Here is a 14211-nt window from a genome sequence, read left to right as displayed (position 1 = left end):
CTGCCTTTCATCCCTTCTAGATCAACAGGCACTGTGTGAATGCTGGTTTAGCCTATACTAAGAACAGCATTTTTCTCCACTTCTACATGGAATTAAAAAGGTGTTTCCATGCTTCTTGAGTATTTGTCAAGAGTCACAAAAGAAAGTTGAAATGGCAAAAAACAAACAAACAAACAAACAAACAAACAAAACCCCAACCAGAACAAAAATATTCCCACACCTAGTTTTTAATTACCTTTTCTCTTCTTTTTTTCTAAATTCTTTTTCTATCTCACCCTTTGAGAAGAAAGGACTATTGGAAATGTATCACTACACATGATACACTCAGGATATGGCACAAGAACACAGGCCAAGCAGTTCCTGTTTCCTGAATAGCAAGAATTTTAAGAATGAGGATCTAGAGCAAACAAATTAATATGAAGGGGGAAAGGAGAAGGAGATTCATGGAATTTGCCTGCCAAAATTGCCTGCCAAAACTGTGGGCTTCTTGGCCAGAGATGAGAAAGAGAGACCAAGCCAGGGCACGAGTGGTGCAAGGGCAGCAGCAAGAACTGAGCTGCAAGGACCTATCAGGTACTGATAGGTCATTGAAGATGTAATATGAATAGGTTTTGTAATGTAAACTGTTGTGTAAAAAAGGTTCTGTAAATTGCAAAAGCAAATACGCAAATAGTCTTAAAATTGCATTTAAGGAACCCAGAGTGGTAGCACAGGGCCTTTCTTGTGCTCCAGCCCAGATGCACCTTTATTGCTGGAATAAAGAGAGGACTTCTGCTGCCTTTTTTTCACAGTACCCTCCAACAAAGGAGAAGAAAATTAAAACACAAGGAAATCCATTTCAGTAACACCTGCATGGCTAAAGCAACCTTGCAATTTCAGCCCCACACCAGAGTCTTTTACAGGAATCCCTTTATGGCACAGAAGGGAGGGAAAGTTCCCAATTGCTTTAAGCACAGAAGAACACTAATGCAGAAATCTCATTTTTCCAGTGACCAGTCATACAAAGCCCTTTTGATGCAGGCAGCTCAAAGTATTTGTATAAATTCAGAGAACTCCCCAGCACCACCCCTGTGCAGTGATGGAAAAGAGTCATCCCTGGTTTAGGGGGAGAAAGCTGAAGAAGTGCAATTTTTTCCAGCTGACATTGTTGACAGATCAGAAACCTGAGTCAAGATTCCTCACTTTGTTTTGGGTTTCTTTTGTGCCAAAAGCAGGAGAAACTTCCTAGCTACTGTTTTACGCAGTACTGGGCATTTATTCTATCAGCATTGTAATTTCTTCATCATAAACTGAAAAAATATTAGAAGTCCAATCATGTAAATGGACTAATGTATTCATTCTCAGAGCATATTTTGAAAATAAAACCCTTGTAAAAGCTGCACGAGAACAGAGACATATCCAGTGTAATGCATATGGAACTAAAAGGTGTCAGTAATAGGCCCAGTATAAACATATGAGCTAGATTATATACTATTTAATTTCTACCCGTTTTCTCTAAAAAATTGTAGAACTCAATTTTTATGGCTGCTGTGAAAATTTATTGAAAATAATTGGTGTTAATTGATTATCACCTGTAAATTAAGTCCATTAAAACTGATTTGTAAAGCCATGATATGAATAAGACTCTGATGCTTTAATGTTTTTTAAAATGTTTCATATGGCATAAACTTTTTACACTTGAGTCCACATGCTGTGCTGTTGTTGGGAAAATAACATTTATTTCTTTGTTGTATCATCCATCTGTTTTTAAATGTAATTATTGCTGTGTGCTGCTCTGTGCTGTGTGAGCACCTCTGCTGACAAGTGTGAGCTGTGTGACTACAGAAGAGCCTGGGTGACCTCTTAAATGTTGTTTACAACTCTCCTTTCTTATGACTCAGATTTGCAGCAGCACTTTGGATGTTTAATTGTCCCTGTTTATTATATTTTCCCAGAGCTGTACTTCATGCCATTCCCAGTGCTTATCTACAACCACCATTCCAATTTCCTGCAAGTGAAGGTTTGAGTGACCAGCTGACCTCGAGTTGTCCTTCCTTGTCTGGGTGATGACACAGGAGGTGTCTGTTCTGAAAGTTCCCTCATTGTGCAGAATGTGAGGAGCACACAGTTCTTGTGCCTTCCAGAGCTTCATTGGGAACGAGAGGGATTGCTTTGAAAATTAAGGAGCACAAAAGCAATTCACACATTTAAGGAGTAATCTCCACTCCTCTCACTTGCAGTACCACTTTGGTGGCCCACACCTACATATTCCATATGGCAGGAGCATATGGCTGATAATGTGTTATATTAAAGAAATTTTTAAGAGGTCTTTAGAAATTATTATTGCCAAAGAATGGCTGTAAAAGCCAATTAATCTTTTTTCAATATTTGGCAGTGACACTGGTAAGAGACGAGCAGGAGTTAGCTTGATCATGTTTTTCTAAGTTTACAGCAAGGCCAGATTAACTGGTTAATGCTTTCCTCTGTCAGCTCCCTTTACTTTCATGTGATGTGGGAGAAATGGCCCATAAAGAATATCAACAAGTAATGAATGGGGACACATTTGATGCAGAATCATAAAACCTTACAACAGTTTGGGTTGGAAGGAGCCTTAAAGATCTTCCAGTTCCAACCCCTGCCATAGTCAGGGACACCTTCCACTAGACTGGAATTTGCACCATTAGTTCAGCTAAGCCTGAGGGCAGTCATTCCATAGCCTGACACTCAGAAGTTGAACAGACTACTGAGAAATACTGAAAACAAGCAAGGAAGGTGATTATTTTTAAATATGCAGCAGGAAATCGCATGGCTATTGGTGCTGCAATCCTCACTGCAACTTCTGTTTCGGCGGCTTTTTGGGACAGCCCCAGTTTAGCCCCTTCCCTTCCCCCCTCTCTCTCTTTCTGCAGAGATGTTGGCCACCCTGGAGAAAACAACCAAATATCAGCTCCTTAATTCTCCTGAGGGCTAAGGCTCATCCATTCAATAAGGAAGCTTCCCCTCAAGCCACAGGAAGAAGAAAATCAGGTCAAACAAAAGACTCAAGCCCTGGAATGAAGGCAACTCTTAATTATTTGCAGGTGGAGATTTATCTAAGTTCCCACTCTGAAAAAATTTTAAGTGCATATTCACACATATAAAGTACTGCTAGCTTGCAAAGCCACAGACAGTTCAAGAAACAGTATGTTTCCTTCCAGGGATATCTCTAGGCCTGATAAAAAGTCCTTCCTGACAAAACTTCATTTTCAGTAACATTGGCCATAACACCACTAGTGTTTAAATAAAACCCAAACAAGAAAACAAAAAACCCCATCCCTATTAAAAAAACCCAAACCTCACTATGTACCTTTATGACTTTATACTACACTTTTCTTCATTTTTTTTTCCAAGATATCTATATCACAGGAAGGGGCTAGAGCTTAACTGATGTTTATTTGCTACTATATTTTCAGGGGTATAAATAATTGTGCTGAAGAAATGAATCTTAACAACACAGCAGGACAAATGCATTCATTGCAATGGAATAGGATGTCCTATCTATTATTGTGAAGCTAGGAGGAAGAAATATTTGTTTTATTCTCCATACGGATCCAAAATGTCCAAAAAAACTGCCCTATGGAACTGTTCCACGTTCCAGCTGCCACACAGCTGGAATATCGTCCCTGGGTAAGTGGAACCCTGCACAGAACGTTGTTCACCAAGTGCCCTCTGCTGGCTTTTTATTCCCCCCAAAAAAAGTGTCTCTCGCAGCCACAAACCAAAGGGTAAAAAACAAAACGGGCTTCTCAAACCCGGACTCTTGTTTCTGCTTTAGAAGAGAAAAGCACTGCTGCCAAATCTGTGAAAGCTGCAACCACCAGCAGAGAAACCTTCCACAAAACAGGGTTTGTGTGTAACCTTCAATGAGGCAAAAGGGGACAAACAGAATCACAGCTGAGAGGCAGCAACTCCTCCCACTCCTGCAAGTTAATCCTGCAAGCACTAGAAAAGCAACCCGAGCAGGAACACAATTACTACAACTCACTTTCAGCAGCACAAAGCTCTTAAATGCTTCCCAAAGATAACAAATGTCAGGAATCCATAAGCCAGGTATTGCATGACTCCTGGTGGAGGCTTCAAGAAGCCTCTTTCACTTCTTATTTCTGGTAGCATTTAGCAAAACATATTAATCATAAATTCCTGTCCCCTTGGCTGAAAGCAGCAAACCCCTCACCAGTTCCAATCTGCCCTACTGAAGGAAAGGAAAATCCCAATTTTGCAGACAAATCTGTAATAATAATCTCTAAATGCACATGGAATTTCCCTCCAAATTTACACAGGCTGAAGGCCAAGATGACAATCCTACATCTTCCACCAAAGTTAAACAACTTTCTTCTGATAACAAAAACGAAAACCAAAACAAAAAACATTGAACAAACAAACACAACCAAAAAAACCCACACCAAATCCTTGAAAAATGTGTGTATCAGAGGTTTCTGGTCAGCACATTACTGGGAAATTAGAGAGAATTTAACAAATGAAAGGCAATTCTGATTCTTTCACATGATTCTTTCAACCTTAAAAAAATCCCATTGTCTCTAAATTCAGAGAAATTTAAAAAGAAGGGTAAAGAGAGTTGAGAACTGTTTTAAAGAGGCACCATCTGGGTGATCCAACCACCAACTTCCCACAGCTGCTCACTGATAGCAACAGCAATTTCTCCAAAAGATCATCTTTTTTCTCAGGGCACCTGGGTCTGAAGATTCAGCATCTAAGGAAGCTTTGTGCCACCACAGTTTCACTTCCTAGGAACTGTAGATATGAGAAACCTTAAATTCCAGCAGCCCTCAGCCCTGCTGTGGTGAGGGAGTTCACGGGAAGGTTTAACCCAGAGCTGAGTTCTTGCAGCAGAAGGAGGTGCTGTTAATGCAGGCACACCAGCTGCTCTTCCACCCTGGGGATTTCAGTATCATTTCTGTTGTGTGATCATTTCTGTTACCAAGTTTCTTCTAAATCTCCTGCAGATGTGGGAAACACATGCACTTTAAAATGTTATTGCATTTTATATGAACAATGACCTCCTGTCTTCTGCTAAGCTTCTCCATATTGATCCTGAAATATCCACTAAAATTGATCCTAAAAATATCCACTTTGTACAAGCAAAGCTCATGAAGGGGTGTTTTTGCACTGAAATATATAGGAGTAGTGTTATAATATATAGGGGCAGTGTTATATCCTCCCTTCTGTTTCTTACCAACTTGATACTGAAAATTTCATTAAGAATCTGATGCATAAGCAAAAAAGGTTTTAGAGAAATGTCCAAAATTCACTTTATGAACCACGTCTACTTCCACAATGACTTGGTGTCTGTGTATGATTCCTTTGTAACCTCACTGGAGTTGATCTGCTCAGGCAATCTCTGAAATCCCCCAAGAAAACAGTGCCAGCACTGAGTACAAATCCAAATCTTCTAAATCCAGATGTGATTTTTTTCTTTTAGTGACAAAAAATCAATCATTAGGAGGCTCCAGAAGCAAAAATGCTTATTTCTGAACCCTGACTGAGGAAGCTGAGCATGCCCAACACTCACTCTCAAATTTTCTCTTCACTCACCCCAATGAAAAAATGTCACCCCACACCCCTGGCAAGTGTTCAGCCACAAATGGCATTTGCCATACACCAACTCAATCTAAGACTGCTAAATTCATTTATGAAGCACACAATTCTCCCTTGAAAATATGGGTTCACTTCAGCAAGTCTCTCATGGAAAAGAAACTTAAATCCAAAGTAAAGGATGTCATTTTGCTTTTTTGTTTGTTTGAATTTGAAAAATGCTGTGTCCTAATCAATAGAAAGAGGTGGAAGTGGAGAAGATTCTGCTGGATTCTATATGGAAAAAATATACAAAATTGGTGAACTGAAAAGCAGAAGAACTGCTAACATGTACCGACCAATGTAAGTTATCAAAGGTAGCACCCAAACACAAGTGAAAGGACAAGGATAAGATAAAGGCAGAAATTAATTTATTTATACATCATTATTCCAGACATTCAATAATACTTCTTTGGAGAAAGCTTTATTGCCCTAAAGCAGAGAAAGTTAGGATATTTTGAGATTGTTTTTTTCCATTCACTACTTGTCATACAACTGCTTTAACAGGGTGCTGTCCTTAGAGTTGTGCGTCACGTCAGCAGATATTATTTTCTTATTTTCTTCTTCATTTCAAGACCTTTTAAAACTACAATGGGCCAATGGATGAGTTTTTCAAAGTGCTGCTGTTGTGGCAGTTGTGTCCTGCTGCTGATTGGTGTTCAGAATGACCCTGTGAAAGTAGGATTCTTTGAAATTTAAACAAAATCTTTTCATTAATACTGAGTTAAATTAAGATGTGGAAGATGCCTTTTCCCTCAACAGATGAGCCTGGCTGTTGGTTTCCAGACACAGGCCTGAGCTTAGACACCTTGAACCATGCATTCCTTCCTCTCCCCCCATTCTTCATCCACTACATATGTTGCCATGTGACAAATCCCTACAACGCATATGCCCTCAGCTTCTGGAAGGGCCTTGAGTCTCTTTTTCCTCCCTTAAAACTGGTTTGACATTGGTGTGTTGGGAAGACTTTTGTTTCAGAACACATCCAGTCAGCTCTCTCCAGATGGAAAAGCTCAAGAAAATCCTCTGTGTCTCAGGCCAGGCTCCTTGTCCTCTGCAATGCCTCTCTCTCAAAAAGGCATGGAAAATCCTGCAGCTGGGAGTCAATCAGCTTTGTATCAGCATTCACTAGAGGGTGAGCAGGACAAGCAGGTGCAAAGATCTCCATTGGTCCATGATATGTTTGATACCACACCCTAAATTTCTGATTTTATTTGCCAGTTAATTTTAGCACATTCTTCACCATTGCCCCAATGCCATCAAAGATATGGTGTAATGCTGTTTCACACATAAATGCTGGGGTGGTCACCACCTTATTTTTTGTATCCACATGAGCTTCGTAAAAAGGAGTTAAGGAAAACACAGCACTTGCAGATGCTGTCTGCAAAATGAACCAGCACTGAGAAAACTTCACAGCTCCACTATCCTATAAAACTTCCTCCAAATATGGGATTACCATCCAGCTGTAAAGACAGCTGCAACCTATAATCCAACCTATGACAAGCTATTTTTTGCCAGAAATACAAATGCTGCATGAGAAACCTGTGGAAACACCCAGAAACACCAGAAAACCTACAAAATTCACTGATGGCAGTAAAATATCTCTAAGTACAATCTGCAGCATTAAACTTCAGGAAAATAAAAATCTCAAAGAGAACTGACCAGCTGTAACCCACATCAGTTTTATGTGCAAATTCATTCAGCACTTGGTGTATTACTGGGTGCCCAAGGGAGCTGACTGAGAACAACTTCTAACTCCCAGTGTGTAGTTACACAGCAGTACTTACACAGCTGTGTACAGAAGAGTTTCTAATCCTGCACTGCACCACTGCTATCTGCTACCCACTGCACATTCCCATGAAAATCTATGTGGAAAAGCACAGATTTTACAAGTGTTCATTCCTTTAATGCCACATTTCTGAACTGTCTCCCGACATGGAAATTACCAGGAAAGGATATGGTTACTTCTTTCACACAGTGTTTTGCTCCCAGCTCTTTGATGGCTCCTGCAGTCCCAGCATAAGGCCACTTGCCCCCTTCCTCTTCTTCATGGCCCACAGTTACCTCAGCACCAGAGAGCACCTTTGCTGCCAGCACTGGGGAAATGCAGCACAGGCTGCAACAGAAGGAACTGTAAGAGCAATTCTACAACACCACTAGTCCAGAACTTGCTCACAACTGACATGATTCAAATGAACACAGCCTTGAAAATCTGAAACACATCACAATTTCCTCTCAGCATTTCCCCAGCTTCTCCTTTGACAAACACCAATATACACAAATCTTGAAAAACAAATATAAAAAATAGGCTGCAAATGATACAAACCAGAAGATCCTTTTTCCAGTTCTAACAACAACAGCTGCACATTTCAACTAGACACAGGTTGTTTCCATGGTCACACTTTCAAACAAATGCCATCCAACTCACATACCTACCCAATAGGTTTGCCTGCTTTGTGGAAGTCTTTCAGGACTCGCTCAACATCTCTGTTCACCTTGCAATCCTTCCCATCAACAGCAAAGGTAGATCTGTCACAACAAGAAACTTACACAAAGCTCAGTATAAACCTACAAACAGAGGTACTTGTCTATCTGCTGTGAAACTGGCTCCAAAGGGTCATACCAAACTTAACAGCTACTGAAAAACTGGTTAAAAACTCTCTGTAGGTGACCATCAATGCTTCAACCAAAATGTCTCTTTTCTAAGGCTTTGTTCTGCCAGAAAGTCTCTTACTTAATAAAAACATCTTAAAACGAGAATCATCAAATCAGCTTTCTAGGATTACTGAGAAGTTGAACAGCAATCTTCTCAAAGAAGAAAAATATGTAAGAGAAAAGGGAAGTAACATTCATGTTCCTCCAAGGAAACAAGAAAGCATCTCAACAGCAAGATAACCAGTATTCCACATGGCTAACACTTTTTATTTCCTTTTCTTTTTCTGAGTCTGCTGTTGTTTTATAATTATAAAGCAAGCGGGGATTTTTTGGTAGGCAGAGAGGAAGAAACAGAATAACACTACAAACATCTGAAACCATTAAAGTTGTAACTTCACTGCCCTCAGACCCAAAAAGAAACACCACTAGGGGGAGGAAAAAGAACCTCTTATGCATTATCTGAACTCCTGAGTTCTCATCAACATTGTTCAGAGAATTTAAAACAAGACAATGACAAGACTCTGAAAGGAGCTATCCTTATTAATTAGGAGTTACATATGTAGTAAATAAGGTCATTTATGGATTTTATTGTGTGAATCTTGGTTCATAGAATGACAGAATGGTTTGTGCTGGAAGGGACCTTAAAGGTCAGCTCATTCCAACCCCTCTGCCATAAGCAGGGACAACTCCCTCTAGGCCAGGTTGCTCTGAGCTCCATCCAACCTGGCTTTGAACATTGCCAGGCATGGGACATCCACAGCTTCTCTGGACAACCTGCTCCAGTGCCTCACCATCCTTACAGCAAGCAGCTGCTGCTTAGTATCTCATCTAAACCTACTCTCTTCCAGTTTGAAGCCATTCCCCCTTGTACCATCACACCAGACCCTTGTAAAAAGTCTTTTTCCATCTTTCTGGTACTGAAAGGCTGCAATTAGACCACCTCAAAGCCTTCTCTTTGCCAGGTTGATTATGCATAGTAATTATGAATATTTAGTAAATCTGATGTTTAGTTGGCACTCACAAGTTTTTGGCAGCTCCAAATCCACCAGGGAATATCACAGCATCGTGGTCTGCTGTAGTGAGCTTAGCCAGGCTTGTGATTTTACCACGAGCAATTCTGGCAGATTCCACTAAAACATTCCTCGAAGAACCAGAAACAAAACAATGTGATTAATTAAGCATCTGCACACAGAACAGAGTAAATAAAGTTTTGCAGAGGAAGAGGAGGGATGAGGAAGGGAGGAAGCAAGAACACTGGTATTTAGTAACTGAAGCTATTGAAGGTTCTGAAATGCTACTGCTGGGAAACACAGGCACTGACAGACTGTATATAATCAAGTCCAGAACACTCATGTAACATCTTCTCTCCAAGAAAACCACCACAGCTGGCATAAAGCTACTGAAGGCATTCAGCCAAGTGCTACAAGAGCCATTTACAGGCTACTACATCTGAAGAAAGCCTAACACATCACAGACTTACCTTGACTCAGCTTCAGCTGGTTGCCCTTTACTGTGGTCAATGACATGCATCTGAGGGACATCTGGAGCATACATCTGAACCTCAGCTCCCCCACGGCTCAGGTGAACCAGGACACTGCAAACATGGAGATACAACGTGCAGAAAACTTAAAGGGAGAAGCTTTATGTGACCCCTAAACCTGCTACAAATATTCCACCAACTGGTGGTGGGATTTGAATTTGAAATGATGAGAAAAAATACACATCCTACCAAAGCAGGCAACCAAGAACAACAAAAGCTTCCCTTCTCCAAATCCCCAAGTGTTATGGAAGAATCTCACAATTAACATAGTCATTAACATTTAATCTAGGTCTAGGTGACACATCTCTTATTAGGTCACAGTAAGATGCTTACTTAATTCCATTTAAGCATTAACAATTCTGCTGTTAGATTTAGCCCCAGGAATGGAAACTCAAGTGGTTCTGAAATTAAGTCTGTATTTGACTCTCTTGAGATTGAATCTGGAACTCTGAATTCCTGTTTTGAAGAGAGTCTCTCTCAGACTCATTGTTCTGGCATCACATGCACGGTGCTGCATGTTTGGACATCCACTGAGTTCTACAAGAATGCAGCCTGAGCTCACTATCAGGCTGTGAGAAAACTGTGAGAAAGCTTCATCATTCATCTCTCAGGGTAATTCTGACAGCCAGAGACAGCAAAACTAAATTAAACAAACTGCTGCAATGCAACGGAGACTTTTGTGGAGCCCACAGTCCCAAAAAGCAACTTACGCTGATGCCTCGTGGATTTCTGTGCCATCATAGACACCACAGCCAGACAGGACCTGAAGTGAGAAATTAACAGAGTATTTAGTGAGAAAATAACAGAGTATTGTGAGAAACAACAGAGTATTTAGCGAGAAAATAACAGAGTATTGCAGGTGACACAAAACTCCCCACAGGATCTTTCACAAGGTAAGATTTTAAAGAATAGTTAACAACAATTTAAAAGCAAGCTCTTACAATGCCAGTGAACACCATGCTATTAGCACTGGTGTCACCACTTGACAGACCGCAGAAATGACATTTCCTATTTATAGCAACCCATCACCGGGCTCAGAAATAACCACTATTTATTTCCTGGCTTATACTTAGTATTTATTTATACCAAAGTTAATAAACTGACATGCTACCCTTAGGAATGTTTTTATTGTGCACACAGTGGGTTGCTTTGAGTGTCATTCATCTTTCTTATGTAGTGTCCACATCCACGTGAAACCCTTCCTCATCCAGGTGCACATCCACCAGAAGAGGGACAGAAATGCACTCTGAGGTGGCACCCAAAATAAACTACTTTACCTGCTGCTCTATTTTAAATGAGCATCTGCATCAGAGATCAACAACTAAATCACTTTTAATGCAGTAATACAATTATGCCGTATTAGCCATACTTCTCTTTAACTATGTGGAAATAATACTTTTGTTTATACACCCCAGAGAACAAAAAGCACAAAGCAGTCAGCTACTCTTGTGTGGGTGGAGAATCTAACAAAGTAGAAGGATAAAAAACTTTTTTTTTTTCTAAAAGCCATTGTAAGAATGAAACAGAACCAAAAAAATCCAAAGGTTTATCTAAATCCTGAAAGCATAGGAATTCTTTTGGAGCTTTTTGTTTGGCTGTTTGTTCTGAAAGGAAAAAATCCTGTTAGGAAGTCAATTTTCTTTTTTCTTTTTATTATAATTTTTTTTTTACTTTAGTCTCTTCCTTCCTGATTTTCCCTCAGTTTTTTTGTTTTTTTTTTTTTGTTGGTTTTTTTTTTTTTGAAGCTTGAGAGTTTTTAAACAGAGACACATGAACAGAAACTCACAACTGAAAAAGTCTCATCTAGTAATGTTACACTTGAAGGGACTTTCTGGTCACAATACCCAGGTGTCTGCTATCGTGGGCAGAACTTCACCAAGTATCACCATCACCTCACCAAATGAGCAAGACACATGAATGTTCTTCTGTCCATGTTAATCTATTCTTATATTTAAGAGCTGCCTTTTGCTTTGTAACTTTTTTGTCTTATCTTTCATTTAATTTAGGCTGAATAAAGACACAAGCAACTGTGCTAGGGTTATGCTCTGTAAATGACACTTCTAAAATGTTTTTGAAACTCAGTGAAACCAAAATACTGTAACATTATTATTGTAAACTCTTCTAAATATAAACTCTTCTGTTATTTCAGTACCTGCTTGATAATAGATCTTTTACCACAGTCAAAAATTTACATCACTAATGTCAAAAATCACATTTGTTTTCCCAGCTCTATTTTAAAAAGTGACTACTTATTTCAGTCACTTTTATTTAGTGACTTGCTAAAATGACAGCATTGCTGTTGGGTTATTTTTTAGCCATTTGGACCAGCATTCTGCCCTTTCCCAAACCAATTCTGCCCCAAACATTTCTTTATACAGGCAATGCCTTCTTATTCTTTTATGTGAATGCTGTCTAGACTATGCAAAGCTCGAGCTTCAAAGACTGTCCACTGAGTTCCAAAACCATTTGTGTATCCACTTGTGACACCATCTACAGCCTGGATTTTTCTTTAGCAATCTGTAGCCACCGCCTTGCTTTTTTCTGTAACATGTTTTTTCTGTTACATGTTTTACCCCCTTCCTGCCAAAAAGCATAACCCAATTTAAATATATTCACTGCCAGTACCTCACCCAGTAATAATATCAACTATTTCAAGTTAAATCCTCCTGGGTTCCTCAGTACAAAGGATTCATGGAGCTTCTGGAGTGGGCTCAGTGGAGGGCAGTGAGGATGAGTGAGGAATCTCTCTTACAAGGAAAGGCTGAGGGAGCTGTTCAGCTTCAAGAAGAGATGATGAGACTTCATTAATGTGTACAAATATCTAAATGGGAGGTGTCAGAGGATGGACCAGGCTCTGCCTGGAGGTGCCCAGCAATGGGACAAGAGGAATGGGCATAAACTAATGCAAAGTTCCACCTGAACATGAGGAAGAATTTCTTTCCTGTGCAGTGACTGAGCACTGGGACAGACTGACAAGTGTGAAAAATGCATATTTTATGATTGGCTTTTCGCAAATATTAAAATTAATATTATATGTATTATGTTGGAAAGTTACGCTGTATTAATTTTCTTAAGTAGTGTGTTAAATATAGTTTTAGGTTATAACATGTTAAAATAGAAACTATGCTATGTAAGATACTTTTTGCAAGAAAGGACTCGCAGCGAGATAGCAGCCACAGGACACCAAAATCTTTCAGAGAAAGAGAATTTATTGCCCCATTATCAGGAGAAACGAACTTCTTCCTGCCTTGCTCAGCCATGAGACACCGTTAGGATAAAGAGGAAGAAGCTGACACTGACCAGACAGAATCCTGTGTTTGAATGGAATTTATGCATCATGTATGAGGTGTATGAATACGCAACAGGCTATTGCTTTTAAGGGTTAATCCTCTGCTAAAGTGTGTCCTTTTTCGGGCTTATTTTGACCAGAAAAAGGTACCCGGACTGTCCATAACTCTTTGTTTTTATAGTCTCGTATTGTCCTAATCTCAATTGTTCAAGTTTTATTACTCTAATTATATTACTATTTTTATAACCATTTTATTATCATTAAACTTTTAAAATTTTAAAAACAAGTGACTGGCGTTTTTCACAACAAGGAGGCTATGGAGTGTCCCTCAGTGAAGATATTCCAGAACCGCCTCGATACAACTCTGTGCCAGTGCTCTGGGCCTGGCCCTGGTGACCACCGTGCTCCCTTCCAGCCTGATCCATCCTGGCATTCTGTGGTTCCCAGATCAACTCCAGGCCAACAACAACTACACAGACGCCAATTTTTACATGTTTCCTTCTCCTGGTCTGGCTTCCTCCAAGTTTCTGAGCTGCAAGCAGCTTTTTCTTCTCAAATTCAGCGTCTCTCCAGGGTTTCCAGCGGTCGCAGCCACCAGGCGAGGCTTTCCCAGGCCGCCGCCCCGCCGAGCCCTCCCCTGCACCGGCCCCACTGCCGGAGCGACCCCGGCTGCAGGGCCGAGGGTGGCTGTGGAGAGCCAGACGGTGGAAAAACAAACAAACAACAAACAAAGAAACAAACAGACAAACAGACAGACAAACGCTTCTCCTCAGCGCTGCCCCGGCCCCCGCGCTCCTCCATTACTCACCACAGCGACGCGGGCGGCGCGGCAGCGCCGAGCGGAGGAGTGGAAGGAAGCGAGGCCGCCGGGCGCTGCTCGCCGCAGCGCCGTGCACAGGGCCGGGCCTCGGGAGGTCAGCATGGCTGAGGGCGGCGGCGGAGGAGCCGGGAAGGGGAGCGGGAGAGGCCCACGAGAACCGGGAGAAACGCGCCCGGAGGCCGCTGCGCCCTTGGCGGCGACGGCGACGGCGCCCCCTGGCGGCGGGGAGGGGCCACCTCAGGGCCGGGAGCCGCGGGCCCTTGGTCCCTTCACGGCCCTCATTTATCGGGAATAGCA

At 41.1% G+C, this 14211-nt stretch overlaps 1 protein-coding gene across 1 annotated transcript; it reads right to left on the bottom strand.

Moving 5' to 3' along the window:
- Positions 1–5964: 5964 nt before the first annotated feature.
- On the bottom strand, positions 5965–14077 carry GATD3 (glutamine amidotransferase class 1 domain containing 3). The gene is made up of 7 exons (XM_036389010.2): positions 13903–14077; positions 10516–10568; positions 9746–9859; positions 9287–9406; positions 8047–8139; positions 7570–7726; positions 5965–6949 (listed from the first exon to the last, which is right to left on the bottom strand). Exons 1-7 carry the CDS (start codon positions 14014–14016, stop codon positions 6821–6823), a joined length of 780 nt encoding a protein of 259 aa, XP_036244903.1. The 5' UTR covers positions 14017–14077; the 3' UTR covers positions 5965–6820.
- Between the last annotated feature and the right edge of the window lie 134 nt (positions 14078–14211).

This window comes from Molothrus ater, chromosome 2 (assembly GCF_012460135.2).
Source record: "Molothrus ater isolate BHLD 08-10-18 breed brown headed cowbird chromosome 2, BPBGC_Mater_1.1, whole genome shotgun sequence".
Classification (NCBI taxonomy): Eukaryota; Metazoa; Chordata; class Aves; order Passeriformes; family Icteridae; genus Molothrus; species Molothrus ater.
Note: the sequence above shows the minus strand (reverse complement) of the source record. Positions and strands in the feature narration are given on the sequence as shown.

Bases quoted from the DNA above. Each gene is read 5' to 3' on its own strand.
- GATD3 (XM_036389010.2), bottom strand. From the start codon at position 14,016: ATGCTGACCTCCCGAGGCCCGGCCCTGTGCACGGCGCTGCGGCGAGCA. The intron at 9,407-9,745 runs GTAAGTCTGTGA...TGGTTCTTCGAG, and splicing joins CCAGCTGAAGCTGAGTCAAG to GAATGTTTTAGTGGAATCTG. The intron at 7,727-8,046 runs GTAGGTATGTGA...CTTCTGTTGCAG, and splicing joins AAAGCAGGCAAACCTATTGG to CCTGTGCTGCATTTCCCCAG.